Source organism: Sphaerodactylus townsendi, linkage group LG02 (genome assembly GCF_021028975.2).
Source record: "Sphaerodactylus townsendi isolate TG3544 linkage group LG02, MPM_Stown_v2.3, whole genome shotgun sequence".
NCBI lineage: Eukaryota > Metazoa > Chordata > Lepidosauria > Squamata > Sphaerodactylidae > Sphaerodactylus > Sphaerodactylus townsendi.
The window spans coordinates 114352905-114369502 of NC_059426.1; the positions used below are offsets into that span (position 1 = coordinate 114352905).

The 16598-nt window shown below is 42.1% G+C and overlaps 1 protein-coding gene across 1 annotated transcript in view; it reads right to left on the minus strand.

Annotated features, from left to right (window-relative positions):
• Positions 1 to 522: 522 nt before the first annotated feature.
• Positions 523 to 16598, minus strand: part of CHST1 (carbohydrate sulfotransferase 1) — a 33469-nt gene continuing 17393 nt past the window's right edge. Inside the window, exon 2 of the mRNA XM_048486238.1 lies at positions 523 to 2474. Within this exon, the coding sequence (XP_048342195.1) occupies positions 1171 to 2430 (1260 nt within the window). The 5' untranslated portion in view covers positions 2431 to 2474 and the 3' untranslated portion in view covers positions 523 to 1170. The remainder of the gene's footprint in view (positions 2475 to 16598) is intronic.

The following is a 16598-nucleotide window of genomic DNA, read 5'->3' on the forward strand; positions in this document are numbered from 1 at the left end:
TCTACAAGGTCCCAGACATGAGTCTTCTCCAACCCTGCAACATCAGAGTCCTTTTAACGACAAATGCTGAACTGAGTATGGGATCTTATACAGGTGGGTATGTGATCTGCCAATGAACTACAGGATGTTCTCTGGTATGCGTGAATATTCCAACAAAACAAAAGTTTGTAATGGTTGTGGAGAGACCATTCTTGAGCAAACTGAAGTTAGTGAATGCTGTTGTTTTGACTTAATTCTTTATTACATATAAAAATGGCAGGAAATTAAAATCCATGCTACTGTCTCCTTGGAATGGCCATTGCTTTTCCATGTGGTCACTTGCAGCCACATGATATACTTGAATACCCATCATTCTTCCTGCCTTTGTCCATGGACTTTAAAGCTAAAACTACCTCCTGTCCCATTCTACCCCACCAGGTACAGTGTTTGCCACACCAATTAAAGGGGTTAATATTTGTCCTGAGCAGCAGTAAATGGTCATTGAGACTGGCCTGGTGAATGTAACCCTCCAGGAACAACTGATTTTACTGAATTCTTTATTTGCAGAAAACACAGAGATAAAGCATTAAGGGTCTGTTGTTGCTGTTCAGCAAACCATTTTTTTTCTTTTTGGCACAAAGAAATGTCATAGGTGTTACTAAACAAACCATGGATCAGCGACCAGCCTGATAACATGACTCAAACAGACATATCAAAACAAGATTAAAAACAAGGAGATATTCCACATTCAGCTAACAGTAAAACCTGCTCATAATAAGGAAGAGTTAAATGGGAAGTGACAACACTATTCTTAAATTAGACATATATATATATGTATATATTTATAGTTACCTCTTACATTGTAAAAGTAAACAGTGCAAAAGTATATTTCCCCAGGTGTCCTTCATTGTGGAAAACCTGAGGGTTACTTTTTTTCCTTTTATACATTGTTGTGTGAGTCTGATTTGTAAACATTGCTATCCATCCACAGTTTCTTTAATTTGCTTTTAAGGTACCCAATACTCATATTTCATACCATGAGTGGAGATGCTTTCTTCATGTTTACTCCTTTTGAGATTCCCATTCAAGAATTAGTGCAAATTTCAAAGAATAAATGGGGAACGGGAAAATAAGGCAACAGTTAGGAAATGGCTCGTATCAAATTTAAAATACGAAACCCTAATGTCTGTGTTACCAGAAGGGCAAGAAGTCCCTTTCTTCCACCAGGCTGATGGAAAGGTTCTTTAACTCCTCCTCAGAGGACACTAGTTTATAACCTAGTTGTACCAACAACTGCTGGCAGGCATTCTGTGTGAATGCCACAATTTCATACGAAAGGCGGAACCTCCACTTCTCAGCTGTTGCTGCTGAGTTTCGGACTGTACCATACTTGTGTTTGGCTGCAGATCTGTCTCCTCTTGTGTTGTTCTGTATCCATCGTTCCACGTTGCTGTCCATGGGGATGCCCAGGAATTCATACATCTCCTCTGTCTTTTTCAAGGGATTCCTGGCCAGGTCTTCATACCGAAGCAGCATGTATTTGCCCTTGAGCCAAGATGGCCTGTTTAGTCCAGTAGAAACCGAGTTCAAAAAGTCCTCACAGACAGTAGTGAGCTGTGTCACATCCAGGTTATAGGGTTTCCTACCTGTGCCATCCCAGATACGCCAAAGCCTGTAGGTATCTCGAAATGTCTCACTCCTGGAGGCAAGGATGCCCCTAGGGTCCCTCACCAGTTGTATGATTTTCAGGTTGAGCCTGGGGTCCTCTACCAAGGCTCGGAGGTCACTGACTTCAGGCACCCGCACAGTCTTGATAGCGACATGCCCATGCTCTTTGCATGACTCAGTTGCCAGTGTTAGGTTCAAGGTGCCACATTTTTTCACACAGTCTCCTTCCTCCAGCGGAATATCAATATTTGTCAACGACTCACAAACTGGTGGGGAGCACAGAGCCTTGCTGGCCCCCCGGCGGAACAACCTATCTGTTGTATGGTTCACCGGCGGGGGCTTAATGTAATTTTCCAAGAAGTAGAGGTCACAGTCATAGAGGCTCCTCAGTAAATCTCGGCCAGCTCCCAACATGATCCGCCTGTCTGTAGAGCCCTTGGTCTGTGTCAGCTTTGGGATCAAGGTGTACTGGACATGGTAGAGGGGTTCAAATAAATAGAAGACATCAAAATGTTGGTTAAACAGCTGCCCAACAAAAGAGGAGCCACTTCTGGTTGTGGCCAAGATGAGGACATGTGTCTTCTTGGAAAGATTATATGCAAAGGTTGGGCTTTCATCACAAAGTCTGTCAGCTGATTCAGTCTCCTGATTCAGGCTGCAGTTCATTGGGTTGGGTACAGGGCAGCTATGGAAGGACTTGGTTGTGAAGGTGCGGATAGCTGTGTACTGGATAGCAATAGAGGCCAAAGCGAGTAGGAGGACAGCCTTCCAGGAACATTGCATGGCTGATCACCTTCATGGAGATTCTTCACAGGTTGCTTTAGTATCTGCAACACAAGAAAATCAGCCTAGTTGAATACAATATTGCCAGAATACCTATTCTACAATATAAATCAATTGTGGAATATAATTTGAAGCAGGGAAAGAAGCATCACTGGAACACAATCTTCCTATTTCACACATGGGGATGGCTGGATTAGGGTATGAAAATACTATATTCTGCCATCTGAAAGCAAAAGGTACGATGCAAGACAGACAAAGGCACTGTTGTTCTTTCTTTCGGGGATGAGGTTGGAATTTAGGTATTTCATATGTTCCCATTTTAAAATAGGAATTTTGTAGAATTATACTTTCCCACCTACCCCTTTTTTGGGATTGTGGGGAAGGGGAGAATGCATTTCACAGACAGCAAAACTCCTTATGACCAAGGTCCCACTGTGGGCATTTCCCCACTTGCCACGACCCCCCGTATGCCGCACGCCCAGGCTTCCCCACAACCCCGCGCTCTGCGCGGGGTCATCAAAAGGTGCCGTTTGGAAGAGCGCCAGGAATGACGCACGCTGAGGGGGTGTGACAGCAGCAGCCTCGGGGCGGCTGCGTTGTCGCCGCCCCTGTAGTGGGGAGTGCCAAGGGACCCCGCGCTACTTGCCTGCAGTAGAGCGGGGCAGAAGGTAAGTGGGAAAACGCCCTGTGATGCAGCAATTGGTGTGTCAATTAGACCTCTGAGAGCCAAATTCAAATCCTCAAGTAAATTCAAATCTTCAAGTACTTACAAGGCTGTTCTGAAGATAAAATATAGGTGCACCACGACCCCATCTGTTTGCACCCCAAGATTTTTGCAAGACCAGATGCAAAATTCTATATTAACAAGCACACAAACACTAAGTATGCACAAGAAAAAGGAACAAGGCAAAACAGGTTATGAGAGCTACAGAAATCCTTTTTGATTGTTGAAAAATTCAGTCTGTTCTCACATCCTTCCAAAGGCTTTTAGCAGATGCTACCCATGAACTTCCAAACTGTTTTTTTTCTCTCATGACTATAAGGCTCAAAACAATAGTACCATCTTCATTTTACAAAATCCTCAGAAACTTACATCTTGTCTTACTTCGAGATGTGATCTTTTCCCTCCTTTAATCTATGCATCTCCTTGCCTAAAATGTAACTATGTTTGCCCACAGCTTAAACCTGATGTGTTTCTTTATCTGCAGAGCTACATGGCAGTTCAAGAGTCAACTCGGCTATAGGAGCAGGAGGAGATATGTAGGTGCAAATGACACACGTGCATAAATGTGCAAGCATTTCTCATGCTTTGTATGTGAAGCAGGGAATAACTTGAATCTTTTATTTGAATCTTTTATTATCAGCGAGAGCTTCCCCACCTCCACTCACCCCAAAGCTCACCAGGCTACCAACAGCCTGGCGAGAGCTTCCCTGCCCTGTGGCCCGGGGAGCTTTGGGGTGAGTGGAGGTGGGGAAGCTCTGGTGGGAGCTGCACCCACCCCACCTCCCTTCAAGCTCCCGGGGCCACAGAGGGCCTGGCAAGAGCCACTCCCACCCCCTTGCCACCTTCCCCCACCCCTTGCCACCCTCTACAACCCCTCCCCACCCCTTCCCATTTCCCCCACCTCTAGCAATCCCTTTCCATCACACCCAACCCTAGCCATCCCTTGCCACCTTCTCCAATCCCTACCCATCCCTTCTCACCCTCCCCACCCCTAGCCACTCCTTCCCATTTCCCTCACCCCTAGCCATCCCTTGCCACTTTCCCCCACCCCAAGCCACCCCTAGTCAACCCTAGCCACCCCTTGACATATCCTCCAACCCCTCCCCTCTCCACCCCTCCCCATTTCCTTCACCCTTAGTTATCCCATCCCATCTCCCCCACCCCTAGCAATCCTTATCACCTTCTCCAATCCCTACCCACCCTTTCCCACCCTCCACCCACCCCTTCCCATATGGGGGGGGTCAGATTTTTTTCCCCAGGATCCATTTTTCCTAGCTACACCTCTCTTAGTCATCCCATTTTTTTTTTACAATTATGGCTGATTTCAAATCCCACCTCTCCCACAGAAGAAGTGGACCAATTCAGCAGCAGGGCAGTTCTGACTTGCACTAAAGGGGGAGCTTCTCCTCTTGAAGTGCCCCATCTCCTGCCCCTAATTGCTCTTGATTATTGAGTAATTGCTTTTCTCAGCAAAATACATGGCAGATCCGAATGAGAATGGCTTAGAATCTTTGCTGCACTATATTTTATCACAAAAATAACCATTTCAATTATGTGTACCATTCACAAATCTCGTTAAGTGCCTGTGCTTTATCCTCAAGTATTTGTATCCAGATTAGAACAAAAATTATATGAAATAATCCTGATTAAGGGAACATGAATTTTTCAGTTTCCAAAGGCACAGACTCTACATCCCATAAATGTCCATCATATGGTTCTGGGGAAGGTGAAAAGAAATTGTTTTTATGTTCCTCCCCCAATACAGAATTCACTTCTACATCTGCTGCAGAAAACATGGGACAGATCCACTAGAAAGTTTCCACTGAAATAAGGGGGGATGATTTTCGCTGATTTCCCCCTCCCACAGCAGATCATCAGCCCTTCTGGCATGTTTTTCCAGAGGATCCCTGGTCTTCCAGGAGCACCATTTCTGGAGGTAGTTGCGGCTGCTGTGGGCATGGGGGCACAGAGGCTGCAGTAGGCATGGAAATCCCCCTCCAATGAAAATTCCTTCAGTCAAGGTTTTGTGCAGGATCCAACCCATTAATATGTTCAACTGTAACATGCAGAGTTATCCTTGTGCTGTCTCTTTCATGTCCACACCTAATGTATTGATCTTGAATAATTATACTCCATCAGTGGATGCATTTGCTCCAGACTGTTGAAGCTGCACACTGAACTCTTTCACACGCATTCTGAACTTTGATCTCCTTTGCATGCTGTTTTGCTGCTGTTTCAATGATCACTTATTCCAGGGTGATACATAGTCCTTCTCTACATTAACATTCTCTCCTTAATATTCAGCTCCTCAGTTTATGGTTTGTTGACCTCTCAGATAATATCAGCAAATCAAGGAAGGCTGAAGCAGTTTTCAAGCTTGCTAACTTGCTACCTTATGACAGGTTAAATAGTGCACAAGCCCAGACACTTTGATATCAAATGTCTTTCCCAAGGCTGCAAGCTAGTGAGTCACCCCAAACACTTCTCCCATATTGCTCTGGCAAGAATGAGCAAGTGTATGTGTGTTCTGCTAATGTCGTCAGGGTATTCTCAGGAATATTTATCAAAGAACATTAAAGGCAATTATAATAACATATTGAATTATATAAAATAAATATACATAAAATTCAGAATTAAAGTATAATCATGTAACTGTTGAGTTTATTTTTACAGTCCACAAGCCATACTGCTTGCTAAGGTAGCCTCCTTAAATGAGGTACCGTGTTTTCCCGAAAATAAGCCCTACCCTGAAAATAAGCCTTATCATGATTTTTCAGGATTTTTGGAGGATGCTTAAAATATAAGCCCTCCTCCAAAAATAAGCCCTACCAGTAGCTACAGATCATGAATCGCAGACAATGCCCTGTGCTCCCTGCCAATGAGGACGCAGCTTGTGTCACACGTGAAGGGGAAGCAATGGGTTGCCAAGAGCACGCCTTAATGAATTGTGAAGGTACTGTATTTCCCCTAAAATAAGCCCTATCCAGAAAATAAGCCTTAATGCATCTTTTGGTGCAAAAAATTAATATAACACCCTGTACTCATAACATCTTTTCAAATATATATCTTCTGCAGCAGCTGGGGCCAGCTTTCACACCCCAAAAATAATACATACAATGGCAAACAGATTTGTTGCTGTTAACATCTGAAACTGCCATCAGAGGAAATATGGAGCAAGTGGGGTGGCAGCAGGACATCTGTGTCCTGCTAGCAAAACAGGAAGCTTTTGGTGCTGCATTGAAAAAGAAATAGCTGTTTCCACAACTGCAGTGAAAGCTTATAGGGATGGCTGGGCTTTAGAGGTTGAGCATAAAATGCTGACAGCAAGTGCCAGACAAATCCCAGATTAATTTACCCAAATATTTTTACACAGCCCCTGCTGTGAGCATGCCCCTCGAGAAGAGCTCTTCTCAGCCAGCTGTTTTCCACTTTCTCTCTCATTCTTCAATCAGAAGTCTTTCCCTGCTGCCACTCACAATAGCTCACACAGAGTCCATGATCCACAGTAGCTGCTGTGAGAATTACCTAAATGAAAACACCCAAACATTTTGCTTTATCTGTTTAATTCATGCATCCACAATTCCCATCTCTGCATAGCTGGCTCCCCTTTACCCCTTGCTGCCTGTTAAAGCCTAACATCGCCCACACCTAACGGGAGAAAAAGAGCAGAGGCTGGCAGGCAGTATGGCGAGAGGATTTCTGGAGCTGAAAACATCTCAGCACACAGTGCAGCAGAAAGGAGCTGGATTGGCTAGGGGCATGTTAGTATGCAGGGCCTGTTCAACAACCTCAAAGCTCCTGTGGCTTTTGCATATTAAAATTCCTGATGGGGCTGGAAAAGCACAAAGTTCCTGGTGATTTTTCCCAAGAGAGGATTGCTGTTGGCAGGCTGTGGTGTGCCTTAAAGCAGAGGGAGGGGCTGAGGCTGTGAGTCTCAACTGTGTGAGTTATATAAGGACATGGCTGCTTTCGTGCGAGCCCAGAGGCTGGTCTGAGCCACCAGTGTTTTTATTTATCAAATGCAGTCCCGACTCCAATAAGTTGGTGAAAGCATCAGGTATTTTTCTCTAGAAGAATGTATCTATTAGGCAATGCAGGATAAGAAACAGATGTTACCCGCAAAGTAGGATAGCAAGGTTAACCCAGGCCAAACCAACTCCGGCTGGCCAGCAGGCAAAATTTGGTGACCACAGAATTAATTTCATTCCAGCAGCTACATCCCAAAACTACATCTGTAACCAGACTCCTTATTCATTACTCAGGTAGGGAATTAAGTGCTGTTCTTCATTTATAAAGCACTGTCAATACAGAAGAATTCTGAATGCTCTCAAAAAGTTACTACCCAATCTAAGTTTTTGCAATGAGGAGAAATGAGGGAGAGAAGACAAGTGATATCAGCTCTTGTACTTGAACAATCTGAATAAAATGTGATAATTAAAAAACAGATTCTCAAAATCTGAATTAGTTTTTTAAAGTAAGACTTTGGTAATATTGTGTCCTTTAGATTTGCCAAATTTGAATTGGCAGCATTGTAAAAAAAAATTAACTCCCATTTTTATAACTTCTTAAAAATGATTCCATCATATATTAAATCTACTTTTCTATGTAAAACAACAAACAAGAATAAAAAACTGACTTGTAAAGTCAAGAATTATGCAGGAGTATTATTTAAATTGCATTTTATATTAGTTAAGATGGTTCTAAGTTGCTTTATCTTAAATTGTACTATAAATGTTTTGGTTGAACACCAAATATATATTGTGTACCATATTAGGAATGTGTATATACTTATGCAAGTGGAGAAGTTGGAACAGTTGGGCATGATTTACTGTATTTCCCTTTTATGTCATTATTAGATATTTCCTTGCTCCCTAAACGCCCTGGTAGATCCAAGGGATTGTATATTTCCCTTCTACTGTTAGATCATGAGCCTTAGATAGGGTCCCCAGGTTTGATAGGTCTTTTGTCCCTCTGTATTAATTCAACTAACTATATTTTCTATTTTAATATCCATGCAACTTTTAAAATGTGAACATTTTAATTACTGTATACGTTTTTGTTCTGGTCTTTGACTGTAATAAATCATCATCATCATCATCATCATCTCGGTGATGTCTGGTGTATTGTGTTTCAACACTTTGTCCGTTTGGATTCGAAAGTCCCACAGGATCTTGACCTTCTCATTTTCCATTACTTTCTCTGGACAATGTTCCCACCAGTTCTTAGCTGTTCTTATGTTGTAATTCTTGCATAAATTCCAATGGATCATCTTGGCCACTGAGTTGTGTCTCTGTTTGTACTCAGTCTGGGCAATCTTTGTGCAGCAGCTGAGGACATGATCTACAGTTTCATCAGCTTTTTTGCACAATCAGGCAGCCCTGCTGGGATCCGCATGAATACTACGCCGATACATTGCAACTTCCTAGGCCTCTGGGTGAGGCTTGAATTGTAATGAAGGCCAACAACCAGCTAAAGATCTGGCAGCTGTAAAATCTACAACAACAACAACAACAACAACAACAACAATAATAAATACATCCACTCAGTGATACTGATAGATTATACCTTCCCCGGAGATCTGGTGGCAGGGGCTTACTGCAAGTACAGCAAACAGTAGAAGAGGAGAAGCATGCACTGGCCGATTATGTGAAGGAAAGTCAAGAACAGGCATTGATTGAAGTGAAGTACAGACATTTGCTGCAAACCCAGAAAACCAAACAAGAATACAGAAAAAATGTGATTAAAATGAGGACTGAAAGCTGGCACAACAAAGCACTGCACGGCCAATTTCTGGAGAAATCAAAGACAAGGTGGACAACGAAAAGACTTGGCTGTGGTTAACAACTGGAACTCTGAAAAAGGAAACTGAATCCCTGATTTTAGCCGCCCAAGAGCAAGCCATTAGAACAAATTTGATCAAGGCCAAAATCGAAAAATCCTCTGATGATGCAAAATGCAGATTGTGCAAAGAAGCTGATGAAACTGTAGATCATGTCCTCAGCTGCTGCAAAAAGATTGCCCAGACTGAGTACAAACAGAGACATAACTCAGTGGCCAAGATGATCCACTGGAATTTACGCAAGAATTACAACATAAGAACAGCTAAGAACTGGTGGGAACATTGTCCAGAGAAAGTAATGGAAAATGAGAAGGTCAAGATCCTGTGGGACTTTCGAATCCAAATGAACAAAGTGTTGAAACACAATACACCAGACATCACCGTGATCGAGGACAAGGAAGTGACCATCATCGACATAGCAGTCCCCGGTGACAGCAGGCTCACTGAAAAAGAACATGAGGAGGTCACTAGATACTGTGATTTGAAAATCGAGCTTCAGCGTCTATGGCACAAACCAGCTGAGGTCGTCCCAGTGGTAATCGGCACGCTGGGCACCATCCCAAAAACACTAGGGCAGCACTTGAAACATCTTCGAATTGACAAAATTAACATTGGTCAAATTCAGAAGGCAGCCCTGCTGGGATCCGCACGAATACTACGCCGATACATTACAACTTTCTAGGCCTCTGGGTGATGCTCGAATTGTAATGAAGGCCAACAACCAGCTAAAGATCTGTGAAATCTATAATAATAATAATAATAATAATAATAATAATAATAATAATAATAATAATAATAATAATAATAATAATAATTCCATACCCTCATGGCCAATAAGGTCCATACCCTCATGGCCAATTGCTCACATGCAAGACTGGGGAGGAGAAAAATAGGGATACAGAGCTAATTGTTAGGAGAGAGTCTTTAGTACCAAGTAACCATATAAACTTGGAGACTCCTCCCAAATAAAGGGGCAGAGAAAGTGCAGGCATACATTTAGAACAGATAATGGGAGAAACACACAGGGACAACAATCATCTTGCTCCAGTGGCATACCGCCTATAGGGACATATCCCTGGGCAGACACCTTTTGGTCACATGGGGGGACACTGGACACCTGCTGGGTCCCTACACCCAGCCTCTCTCACAGCGTGGTGCCCCAGCCGGTACCTGGCAGCTCCCCCTGTGCCAGTGGCGCCCAACGTCAGGCCCAGCCATGCAGCCAGGAGGCTTCTTTCCTGCCGGGGGATCGTGCTGGCATCGTCCAGCTGCATTAGCGGCACCTGGCACCCAACCGATGCTGAGGCCAGGCCCCACCGTGTGGTCGGGAGGCCTTCTGCAAAAGGGGTGCTCTGGACTCCTGCCCTTCCCACTGACAGGGATGGCAGGAGCTGGCCTACCTTCGTGGCACCTGCCTGAGCCACCCGCAGAGCTGCCACCATAAGTGGGGTGCGTGAGGGGTGCATGGGGGGGTTACTAGGTATTGCCCCCGGGTGTCGTTTTCCCCCATTACGCCTCTGTCTTGCTCTCTCTGGGGAACTGAATTGAAATAGTAGACATGTTGCTTAGTAAAAAAAAAAGCTCTTTGCAAATCCTGCAAAAAAACTAGTGCTGCCTCATTTAAAGGAAAACAAAAAAGCAGGTGCAGTTTCTTCTTCTCACCACTCAAGGAACCATGAACCACAAATGAACACTGCCAGATAGGTTCATCTTTACAATATTTTTGGATTTTATTCACCACTGGCACTTTAGGACCTGCCTGTGTCAGGAGAAAGCTGGAGTAAACAGCATACATATATGACAGATAAATAAAAATGCATCAGATCTTTATATACTTCTCTCAGCAACTTCAGGACCTGATTCACATATGCAAAAGAGCACTTAAGATGGAGGCTTACATTTGGAAATGCTCCCATATTAACTCCCTGCATAGCAAGCAAGCAAAAGGAGCAGGTAGGAGCTTTTTCCCTGATGTGCTCATGTCCTATTGGCATTTTTATGCAAAGGAACATTCAGTGCTGGAGTCCACCCACTGAAATCTGAAGTGATGTACGGTATTTCGTTTTGCCATTTGATTCCCCACACATTTGTGAACCACACCCCAGACTATCTAGATGATCAATTTTCTAACAGTCCTAGTGTAGCTTTTCTAAACTCATCTCCGCACACCAGTGAGGTGGGGTGGGGGGGCTAGAATGGTACTGAATTCTGTTGTAAGGAAATGCAAATCTTACTGTTCTTGGCCACAAAGAGGTGAAACAGAACACATAATAGTCAAGAATTCATAGGCCCTTGGCATATAGCTCCTAGACAGCCCAGACATTTTGTGCATGTGTAAGTTTGCTGAACTTCGTTCTTTAGCAGAGAGTTCTTTCCTGCCCTCTAGTGGTTGTCCTCCATACTGGTTATTTTCTAAAGGGTTTGGAACTTTCCATCCTGGGTTTATAATAGATGTATATTCAGTGTTTGTTTATATAGCGGGGTGAAAGGGATCACTGGAGAGGGGGCATATGCCAAAATCTACTCTCTAATCTACCAGTCCTTCATTCCCTGTTTGGTTCCCCTCCTGCAAAATACCTATTGACATATTTCATTCTTGAATCATAGCATTGCTATGATTTCAAGCACAGCACAATTTCACACATACAATTTGTTTAAAAAATCAGTGAAGCATTTGGAGCTGGAATAAAGAGAAGCAATTCAGCTGCATACGCTAACCGTATGAAAGGTAACAATTTGTCTGAATAACAAGAAGGCTTGTAATTTAAACACATCTTTAATAATGAAGGTTCAACTGGCTACAGTCTGAAAGGTGGGCTGTAGCAATGCAGGTAACCCCTCCGCCAGCTGACCACAGCCTTCACTGACACTGAAGCACTGTTGGACTGCCAAGGATTGTGCCACATATTAGGATGCTTGGTGGTGATCATAAGCTTCTATCCCACATAGATGAAAATTGTGTTATATTCACACAGGAGGAAATTAATGCATTGTCATGTTTGTAATTATGTTTTAGAGGTCTGCTCTGCTGTTGAATACAATTTTTGCTCACTAGGAATGTATATTCATCACTACCCAGATGGATCATCTATGATGAGTAGCAAATCATAAATAATTTTATACGAGAAAGGAGAGACTTGAAGTCTCTTAACAGCTCAACCAGTGGTTTTCCAGGCTAACTAAAATTAGGTATACTCCTGGACAATATCCCCCCAAAATCTATAAAAGCAAATATCTGACACCAGCCCCTGGATCCTGGTAACACATCAAAGGTGTATAGCTTTGTAACATTCTTGTACAATGATATAGATACAACAGGCTAGTAATAGCCTCATTTGTTTTACCTTCAGGATCAACATATGTACATATTTATACAGTTTATTGTAGCCAAATTAGAATAATGAATGTTCCAAAAGCAGTTTTATTCCAAGAGAAATGGTACATACTGGGAGATTCAGTAGGTATCAGACAGTGTTGTTCTAAACCAGGGGTAGGGAACCTGCGGCTCTCCAGATGTTCAGGAACTACAATTCCCATCAGCCCCTACCAGCATGGCCAATTGGCCATGCTGACAGAGGCTGATGGGAATTGTAGTTCCTGAACATCTGGAGAGCCGCAGGTTCCCTACCCCTGTTCTAAACAAAGGTATATCCTTCTAAGACCATTGACACGAATAGCCTTAGGAGGGTGCAGCTCTGCTTAGGACTGCAGTGTTAACATCTGTTGTTGTATAGCATAAGAACAGCCTGAAGGGCTCTGTAGTTAAACTGCAGCAGCTGCTGATTTCCATCTACCTGGACACAAGTTCAGCCATGACTTTAAAGACCACTTGGCACCCAGTGTTGCTTGATTCTCAGGAAAATACAAGCTGATATTACTTATGTCAGGTTAGGGCAACATGGGACCTTGTTGTTGAACAAGTACATGACACTACACAACTTCAAAAGCAAGCCTGAAATCCAGCCAAACAGACAGTAATGAGCTGCTACCAAATCAACTGGCCATCCTGCACAACTGAAATTTTTCAGTTGTACCCAAAGAAGCTTAAGGAGGTCACAGCCACATGTCTGTTCTGAAGAGTTAGTAGAAGTGACACACTTTTTCATAGAGGGACGGGCTTTGTCTTTTAGTACCAACACAACCATCACAGCTAGAACGTGGTCACTTCCACAGGATAAACGCCCCCAGCATCAATAATTAGCAAGGTGCCCAAAAATCAATGCTTCTTTTAAAAAATTAAAAATTGATTTTTTTAAATTCAAATCAGAATTTTTTATTTAAATCATATTTTTTAAAAAAATAAAGTGCCTTTTGAGGAAACTGCTACCTAAACACAGTTTTCTGTTTAAGATATATTATAGCCCAAAGGTAATTTGTCATGAAATAATGTGATAGATAGATTTTATTGTTGGTCATTGACCATCACAATTTCTCACATTAAAAAAAAATACATCCTGTAAAAATTCAAATATACATGAGCTATATTTAAATTAAGTTAAAAACATTAACATTACATACAGACATCCACCTTCAACCTCATTCTCCTAGCAGCATAGGCAAATATAGCCATTCGACTTGAGATATAATGGCCACAGTCTGCTAACAGAAAGATCAACTTTTCCTCATGGCTCCTGTCCTTCACTAATGACATAAATCCTGTAATGTACTTTTTTTCGTGGGCTCATCATACAGGGGACATTCTAAAACATAGTGTACTAGGTCTTCTTCCCTACCACAACTGCATAAGCAATTCTTACATATCCTTCCTTCCTTAGACTATAGTGCCTTTCTCATTGCTGTGGGAGTGGAATGGAATCTCAGGTTAGTCAACTCACTTCTAAAGACATATGTTGATATGTTTTTAAGATATGTTGATCTTGAATTATCTTGTTTGAACAGCTTAAAATAGGGGGCAATCTTGGACTGATTTATTTTGTTCCTACTTGTTCTTGTGTCCATGGTGAATATCCATTCTTTTAGGCCATTTTCCTGGTTTGCTTTACCAATCAAATCATCCAGGATGGTATACTTTGTTACTGTTTCAATTAGATATGTACCCCATAGTTTGTCTTGCTCAATCGTTTTTTGTAGACTATACCAACTGAAGGTGTTGAGCGGGTTGGTTATATGTTTGTTCCAATGTTCAATGTTTGCTTTTAAAGAGGGTAACCCTAGCTCTGCTCATATCAGTGAAACTGATGGGAGTGCTAGGATCTTTCTCATAAAAAGATTTTGAAGACTTTCCACTGTCTTCCTCCCTGTTTTCCCCCACCCCCAGATCTCAACCCCATATAGCAGGTAAGGTATAATTTTGCTCATATAAATTTCAAGGCTGGGTCAATCAATCTTCCACCATTGGAGAAGAATTTTATTATCAACCCTGTATTTCTAAGGGCACCCATTCTCAAAGTTTCTACATGCTGGTTCCATGACAGTGTTTCACTAAATGTGATGCCCAGATACTTATAAGATTTTGTTTGTTCTATTGGGATGGCAAGGATGCTCCATTTATGTTTTTCAGCTTTTTTTGAATACCACCACCTTAGTTTTGATGGTTAGTCCTTCATCATTGCAGTATTGGCCCAGAGTGTCTGACAGTCTTTTCAGTCCTATTCTAGTCAGGGAAACCAACTTCACATCATCCGCGTACACTACAGTAGAACTGATATCTTAGTTTTTCCTATTGATGGTGACATGAACCTGGCTATATCATTTATATAAACGTTAAATAGCACAGAAGCAAGTATACACCCTTGCTTGACACCTTTATCCACTGGTATTGACTCTGACAGTGCTAACTTCCCTATTTTTATTCTTATTTTGGCTTCCTTATGTAACTGCTGAATTAGATAGAGCAGTTGTGAATCCAGCTTCAGATTATTTAATTTTTGCCACAGTCTATTCTTATTCAAGGAATCAAAAGCCGCATCTAGATCCACAAAAGCAACGTAAAGTGCTTTAGTCGGACCTCTCACTGCGTCATATGCTAGATGGTACAGTGTCTGACAGTGTTCTATCCTTGAGTGTCCCCTTTTAAAGCCTAACTGACAAGGATATAAAATGTCATTGTCCTCAATCTACTTTTCCAATTTGAATTTCAGATGTCTTGCATAGATCTTAGATGCAACGGGAAGCACACTTATTTGGATTTGTTTTATCCCATTTTTTATAAATGGGCACAACCACAGTTGAGGTCCAACTTATACTCCGAGGAGTATCTTCAGCAGCTACCTGTCTCCCAATTCAGGGAAAGTGGGCAGGAAGAATTACCGGGAGACAGGTGATTGAATTAATAGGCTTTTATTCAGATCAGAGAGGATTCGATCCATAACAAAGAAGAGCTGGTGAACAAAGAAAACTAGCTTTTTTATAATCCAAACAGGAGGTGGATTCCAGCTTACGTTTTCTGTGCATAATAAAACAATCAATTCTACATTTTGTGACAGAATATAAGCTTCTGTGTATTTCTTTAATTAGCTACTCAAACTCTCCTTTCCCGTTCCCTTCTCTCTATAATATATAAGAGTGCAGCTAGGTCCCAATTAGTTCCTTGAAGTTTGAAAGCTCATCTAAGGTTCTGGGCAAAATTCCACATTACATCACTAGCTAGATTTCTAATGCTGCAGGAAACTTATCAATTTTCTATAGTGCAAATAATATGATTCTTATGTGTGCTTATACCAATGTGATTCTCAAATGTGATCATAATCAATTTTTCTATGCTGTGTGTGTGTGTGTGTGTGTGTGTGTGTGTGTGTGTGTGTGTGTGTGTGAATAATTTTTCTATGCTGTGTGTGTGTGTGTGTGTGTGTGTGTGTGTGTGTGTGTGTGTGTGTGTGTGTGTGTGTGTGTGTGTGTGTGTGTGTGTGTGTGAATAAAATATATATTATCCTTCAAACCTTCATTTCATTCCTATAGGCCAGGGCAGTTCTTCAGTTTCCCTCTAGTTAACTGATTACCTCAGACCTCATTAAAAGTAACAACTTGCACCTGTTCATTCTGATTTTGCTCTCTTAGAACAATAATCTATTGGACAGACAACAGGGGGAGGGTTTATCCAGCACTGGTTTCTAGGCTGTGTAATAAGCTAAAAAATCTATCGTATGCTAGGATTCACTGGCCTATTTTGAGACTAGAGAAACTTTGGTCAAGAAGCAAAGGCTTCTGGTAGTGTCTCTTATTCTTGAATCGTTTTGCTTGTCCTGGTCACTACACAGCCCTGTGGTATTCTGCCTGCATGATTTATTTGGGTAAAAACACTTGCTAACGCCAGGGTCCATCAGTCCAGAAAAGTTTTAAAACATTCGGCCGGTATTAGGTCGCCTCCTGGGGACTTACCTAGCGGGAGTGAATTCACCAGTTGTCTTATCTCCCATTCAGTTACTTCCGGCCCTATCATACATAGATTATTTCCTGTGTTTCGTTGTCTAGTATACCTAGTGTTTTTGAGTAATGGTCAGTCCATGTCTTTACTTGAATGGCTTCATTGTACTGGGCCTCTTTTTATTTCCCAGTAATATAAGTTCCCAAAATAGTTTTTGATTTTTACCATTTGCAAGCTCTCCCAAAATTGTTTAGCATGGTTTTTTATCATGAAATAAGGAT